Source organism: Nomia melanderi, chromosome 12, assembly GCF_051020985.1.
Source record: "Nomia melanderi isolate GNS246 chromosome 12, iyNomMela1, whole genome shotgun sequence".
Classification (NCBI taxonomy): Eukaryota; Metazoa; Arthropoda; class Insecta; order Hymenoptera; family Halictidae; genus Nomia; species Nomia melanderi.
The window spans coordinates 13,329,778-13,337,095 of record NC_135010.1 but is presented as its reverse complement, the minus strand read 5'-3'; the positions used below and the strand labels follow the sequence as shown (position 1 = coordinate 13,337,095).

The following is a 7,318-nucleotide window of genomic DNA, read 5'->3' as shown; positions in this document are numbered from 1 at the left end:
TCGCAGCGATGACGCTGAAAGCCTTTTAACCGGAGCCGATAATAATCGGCGTATTAACCTCGAGAGCTAACGTAATCCGGGAACTTGAGTCGGTACTAGCAATTAGTGCAAAAATACCCGCGGCTGCGTAATTACTGGAGCTGCCCGAGGCAACGGTTAAGTAGGATCATTAGGCTCGCAAGGGACACCATCCTGTCTCCAGGATTATTCCGAATTAATCGCCGGGGAAGTTGCGTCGCCGAATCATTTCGCCAGAATAATATTTCATTAATTACAAGACAATTCATAAGCAGAGATATTGTTACTCTCTTGTCTCCGGTTTCAATGGTTACACGTGCACCGTGATTATCGTTAAACCGGGATCCCGTCCACGAGATAATCGATCGTCCGATTCGTAACGGGATCGACGAGGAAAGAGAGAAAGAGAGAGAGAGGGAGACGCCGGTTTGTCTAGATCGTCGGACGATTACGCAAATCCGCGCGGTATCGGTGGATCGTGATCGACGCACGCGCGCGAGAAGAATGAGCCACTTAATTTCCTAATCAATCGTTGATTCAGATGCACCTTTCGGCCTGTATATCCCCCTGCCCTCGGCGCGGCGCGCATTGGTTTGCAGCTGAGCCAAACAATGTCCTTTCACATGAGGCTTTTATAGCCCCATCAAACATCCAGCGGTCCAGGGCTCCTGGTGACGGCCCTTCACGACCTGCGCGTCACGCCCGAATCTCCGCCGAGCGAAAATTCAATTAGACACGCTCCGGACTCGAAGGTGTTGCGAAAACGACGAACACGTGATCGATCTTCGTACCGCGATTCGTCGAACCGCGGTGTTCAGCTTTTCGACTGTTGTCGTCTGGACTGATGATCGTGCGCGAGGAAGTTGAAGGAACAAGTGCCGTCGCGAACGTGGGAGCTAATTAACCAGTTAACTGTGGAACTCAGTTGGAAAAACCTCTCGTTCTGCGCGCAATAAAATTAAAAAATGGAGCGTGCACTCGTCGAACGCAGGACGAATGCGCGTAGAGTATATTTTAATGAAAGATCAAAGCGAAACAGAGAAGAATTATATGTTTATGTGACAAAATAATCATGCCAAGCTTTACGATGACGTGTGTATTCGTGAAACACAGTTAACTGGTTAATACCATATTCTGTAAGGAAATATTTTTGGTCACGTGGTCACGGATGGTGGTGTGTGTTACAAAGCAACGAGAACATAAAGGAATATCTTTTTAACTACTGTCAGCCACCATAGTGGCAAAATTCTTAGGAATTATTTACAACACTCATTCCTCACTGATTTGTGGGTTATGGAGAACTTTTCTCTGTACATGTTACTGCCGCTGGTTCTCCAGATATTATTCTTCTGTTATCAATTACTATATTCTAGAGCAAAGATTGATATAGAATATACCTATAACTTGTTCCTTTTCCTTACATTGCGCCGTGATGCGAGACGTTTAATCTATCGTTTAAACATTTTAGGTACATATAACACAAATCCAAAGTAAAATCACAAAATCGAATTCCCCATTCTTTCTCGTAAGTTACAAATTTCGGTTCGATCGACGTTCAAAGATCTATCAATATAATCACTAGCGTGTCTAGTAGCTGACACTTATCCACCATACAATGTGTCTAAATTATTAATGACAAACTAGTATCGATCACAGTTAAGAAAGAAATCGTTAAGACAAGGGGTTAACGGGCACTCTTAGCCGCGCGACGCTGTCTACCTGCAACGATGACGTGGTGCGACGTCGTCACAGCCGAGTAATCGTGAAAGAAGCGTGATCCCTGGAATAGAAATGGGTCAGACAATCCGGCGCCACTGACGGCCGATCTCGGTGGGCCGAAGGAAACCAGGACGAAAACGGGACCTAGGCCGAACACCGATCCCCAGGGTGGTCACGCATCCGCTACTCCACCCTTGTACCTGCAGGGACAAGTTCGATTAGCGGTACCTAACGCCGTCAATTTCAGCGAATACTAAAGAGTATCGTTGGTTTAAGGGATATCTCGGAAGTGCGGGTAGTAAAACAATTGCCGCGTTATCACGTTCCGGGCGAGTGATTTTTTACCGAGCTGCTTCGGCACCGGGACGTCGGGAAACCGTCACGGACCGGTGATCGGAGACCTCTCGTTGTTAATAACCTGTTGCGCCTGGCTACAATATATTTCCTGATACACTAACGTTAAACATCAACGATACTTCGCGACAACTTCGGTAATTATTCATCGAACAGAGAGACATTCATATTCTATGTCTGAACAATAACAATTCATTTGAATGCGGAATTCAATAATTTTTACGTTCGGTAGATTCTGTTTCCCTTATTTATTCCTCGACTATGGTACTACTTTCTCAATAATTCATTTATAAAAAACAGAGGCGTTATCAATCTTCGCTCCAAACTATGGTTCATAATAGAATAATATTAAATTCGGTCGATTCAATTCTGTTTAAAGTCGTATCTGCGCGTTGCTCTAAGGGGTGAAAATCTACGAGCCCCTCGCGTTACAGTAAGGCAACCTAAACGCAGAAACCAAGTCACGCTATAAATAGCGAGACCGATAAACCAAAGAGAATCTCAATCTTGAATAGATCACACGGATGCACCTTGCACTCGGAGTGCAACTAAGAATCATCAACCCCCTCCAGCAAACCGCAAACTCCCCACCCCGCGTGATCGGCAACGCACCAGGATTCGAGGATCGGCAGCGCGAGGGGCCGAACTACCCCTAACCGGCTCTTTAAATACAATTACACCTACACTCGCCACGGAGCAAGCTGGGGTGCAACCAAGCCGAAGGGAGGGGGCAAGCATCCCCCAGCTAGTCAAATCGGGGTATGAGCTCTCCGAATATATTTAAGCCACGTGCGGTGTACAGGTCGTACTCAGTTGACACCTCGCCATCGAATCATCATCCTCATCCACCTTTAACAATTGTGCTTCTCGGAAGTTTACCAGCTGAACGCGCGCGACACGTGTTACTTGCAATTCCGTGAACCGATCAAGTGACCGACGTTACATGTGACAATCGAGAAATAGAAGAGAGAATTTGAAAATAGAATCGAGATCGGTCCGTGCGATCTTGAAGATTGCACGTCAGTCTGTGGAGCATCCGTGTCGATCGAAGGATTTCCGGTGTGTTTAAATGGAATCGACGAACGCGATCATGTACCCGCCTATCATCGCCGATAACGCTTTGATGATGAGCATAGAAGCGCTAGACAGGACGTCAGTGTCGCAAGTATTCGCTGAGAGGCCGATTGTCAGGGCTGCTGGCATACTCAGGCGAGACTCCTCCACGGAGATCATCGACGTGAACAAACTGTCACAGAAGAGCACGTCGGTCATTCAATACGTGAGTATCACACGAGAATGTTCGTTTGTTGTGGCTAGAACAGTGGAGAATTTGAATTGAATAGTTCATTGATACGTTCGCTGTCAGAAAATGGAAATCAAATTAATTCTGATATTGTTATTAGTTATAAACTACATTTGGGAACTCAGTGGCTCGTCTCAGTTTCTTTTCTCTAATATTTCGACACAACAAAACTGTAAACTTTGATATTTAATATCAAACTTTGTATAGTGAGATTTCTTAATTCAGTCTAAGAAAATATCGTCTGCATCTCATTAGAAAATATTGAATATTTCCGGTGGAAAACTTCTGGAGTGCAAAGGTTAAGACACAAGACGGAATACAGTATACTCCGCTGACTCGCACCGTTGCAGTCGCCATTGCGCCGCACCTCGAGTCGCTCCGATTTTCACGGCTTATATACACGCGTTCTCTTCTTCTCTCCGTTGCACGCGCTCCCTTGTGTCTAGAATCTATACTTAACTTATTGTTTTGTCATGTCATTGTTGTTTGATAACGCGGCAGGCATTGTTTGATGACATTCGTCCACAAAGGGTTAACCCTCGGAGTACGGTACTTTCTCTACTTTTTAAAATTGTTACTGTCCACGAACGTGTGAAATAACAGATAATAAGGCACCTATGATTCTTTACTATTTAAGTAGTTAACACTAAGTTTATTCTATTGTTCTTAGAAAAATTGATGTTCGACCATTTAGATCTTGGAAATTAGGGATTTAAACTTAGGTTATTACGATACTTATTCTTGTAACTGCATCAACCAAAATCGACATAAACGTTTGCCAAGTAATGTTTATAAAATTCAGTATGCGTCGAATACACTCCGTAAATCTAGTGTTAAATCATTTGTTCGCCTGATAATCCAAACGTAACAGTTTCATCTCGAGTAGCAGCATTCGTGCGCAAAGGATTAACTTGAGGATACGATTTACAAAAAGAACAAGCAAAAACGCAAATACATGGACAATGCATGGAATAAAAAATTGAAAATTACCATGCATCAGTGATTAAGGGAACGTAAACAATTGCAGGTAGAAGTCGCCGACACGGATGGCCGCCTCTACTGCGTGGACGGCCTCGTCAGCGCGTCGTGCTGGCTGAAGATCGTTACCCTCGCGAAGGACTGCCAAAGCTGCAACGTCCTTCTAATGACCACCGACAAGGGAGTGATCTTAAAGACCATCAGGAACGTGACGCCGGGCGAGCCGCTGCTAATGTGGTTCACGGAGAACATTCTGGCCATGCTGAACATGCCTTTCCTAACGCCGTGCAACATCCAAGGTGAACACTAGTACCTTCAACCCCTTCGACTCGTCATGAAGATTTCTAGATTAACCCTCTATGGGCCGACATTTTGTTCGTGATTATAACAAAATCTGTGCAGTGCAAAATTAATAAGTATCCACATATGAATACGAGTTAACAATGCATTGAATATTTTGTAACTTTCAAGCTACAATGAAAGTGAAACTTTCACGCCTGAGCGTATAAAAGTTTAAATTAACTGATTACTTAATTTTACTCAACACTTTGAGTGCAAAATGAAATAAATCGACACGATTCCAATATACTGGCATGTGACTTCAAAGTTACATGGGCCTACAGAGGGTTAACTTAACAAAAATCAATGTTCATTGCCCAGGGATCGAAGCAAAAATCCTGCTATTATCAATGTGTCCTCTTCAAATTAAATTTGTGCTTGAGGTAGAGAGTTTTCTTCCAAATTGCCGATAGTAAAATGTTGCGTGAGCTTAATAGAGAAAGTAGATAAGTCAATGCTTTTAATTAGAGTTAACGCTTCCAATGAATACTGCATTCATAGAATCGCCCAGGAATTTGTTCCCAATGTTTCTCCATCATTGAATCCAAAGACACCAGCATCAGTCTTTAACCCTGACCCATCTGCAATGATGGAAACATAGGAACAACTAACCTGCAAATTACCCGAACATTCTTCAGCCATCACTGCAACTGCAGCAGAACGATCCTCTAACACTCTACATCCGTTCCAGGTCAGAATCGTTACATCTGCCACATGTGCCACAACCTGTTCGAGTACCCGAACCCGTTGAAGATCCACTTAGCCCTGAAGTGCAACCGATTGGACAGCAATCACCTGTGGACGGTCCTGGCGAAGGAGTTCAGCGTCTCGGGTTCAAGGACGAACCTGTCCCTCAGCCTGTTCCCACAGTCGACGTTCAGGTTCGAGCTGACCAGGTCGCCGCAGACGTCGCCAAGCAGAACATCACCTGTCCTCGACGAGAACATGGATTCGAACCCGTCTCTTCCCAACAATTCACCGGAATCGTCGAATCAACCGTCGCCGTCGTCCTCTTCGAACCAGCCGTCACCGAACTCGTCGTCGACGCAGGTCTCGCCGAACTCTTCCTCGCAGCTGTCTCCCACCGAGAAGGAGATCGGCTACCGGCACTCGGCGTTCAAGCCGTACATGAACCAGAGCAACGTGTTCGCGAACGTTTGCCCGCCGGCGAGGGACGACAGCGTCCTCGCGCCGTACAACGTGCAGGCGACCGCGACGCCGATGGCCACGGACGCGCACGCCGCCCAAATGGAGACGATCGTCAGCAACCTCGGGAAATCGAAGCAGGGTCACCTGTGCATCTACTGCGGCAAGGTCTACTCGAGGAAGTACGGGCTGAAGATACACATCAGGTGATTTCACGTCTGACTCTGCTTGCGAGCGGCTTGCTTCCGTTTGCTTCCGAAGCCGATTGGTCGTTTAGTTAACGCGTTGAATGCCGCGCGATTTCATAGAGCAAAATGCAGAAAATAGAAAAGATACAGTATTAAATCATTCGATCGACTTGCATTGTTATTACTGCACGTTCATATAGCTAGACGTCACCGCATTGGATAGCATTTTTTATAATACAAAAATGTTTTCAAATAATCATAGCTTAACCGAGTGAATATAATGTAATGGCCAAATAGAACTACTCATAGACCGTACCACTTGTTTCTGAATTCGACATGATAGTCATTTTAGACCCAGTTGTTTTAGAGTGTCCTTGATCGTAACGAGTGGTACCGGTGTAGCTTTCTTCATGATTGCTTTTCTCTGTTGTCATTCTTTTCTCTTTGTTCCATTAGGTCACTTTACTAGAGTCGTTTTTGTAGGACAAGAATGACTAGTAGAATGGCCTAATGGAATGATTCATAGACTGTACCACTCGTTTCTGAATTCGACATGATAGTCATTTTAGACCCAGTTTTAGTGTCCTTGATCGTAACAAGTATCGGTTATTATCGAACATTCGTCCTTTTTTTCCATTCTTTCCTTCTCGTCCCCATAGACCATATTATTAAAGTAATTCGTTTCCTCAGGACGCACACCGGCTACAAACCACTGAAATGCAAGTACTGTCTGCGACCGTTCGGCGACCCCAGCAACCTGAACAAGCACGTGCGATTGCACGCGGACGGAGAGACGCCGTACAAGTGCGACCTCTGCGGGAAAGTGTTGGTCAGGAGGAGAGACCTCGAAAGGCACATCAGATCCAGGCACCAGGAGAACGTCGATCAAAACTCGGACACCTCGTCGGACGGCATCGACGTCTGAGGAACAGCCGACAGTTGGTGTTCACCAGTTTGGATCCACGTTCGGTCATCTTCCCGCGCGTGAAACACGCTTGGGGACGTGCACGCCTGGAAACGTAGCTTCCGCGAAGCTAGAACCGCTCGCGATTCGTAGGATGTACCTCGCGATCCCGTGAAGAAATTATCGCGTAAAGGAATATTTTTGTAAGATCGGCGAAGGAGTCTGTAAATATGTAATTTGAACGTAGGTGGAGTTGAGCGTACGAGAATACGAGACGAATCATCGAGAACGCGGCGTAAGGAAGTTGTTTCAAAACGCGAGAATCGCGCGACATGGACATGATGTTACCTCGATATTGATGTCTTTGGA

General features: G+C 45.5%; 1 protein-coding gene across 1 annotated transcript; it reads left to right on the top strand.

Moving 5' to 3' along the window:
• The first annotated feature begins 3,160 nt into the window (after window positions 1-3,160).
• Window positions 3,161-6,970, top strand: Prdm13 (PR/SET domain 13). Its single transcript, XM_031970091.2, has 4 exons — window positions 3,161-3,370; window positions 4,422-4,671; window positions 5,403-6,063; window positions 6,736-6,970. Exons 1-4 carry the CDS (start codon window positions 3,161-3,163, stop codon window positions 6,968-6,970), a joined length of 1,356 nt encoding a protein of 451 aa, XP_031825951.1.
• The last annotated feature ends 348 nt before the right edge of the window (window positions 6,971-7,318 follow it).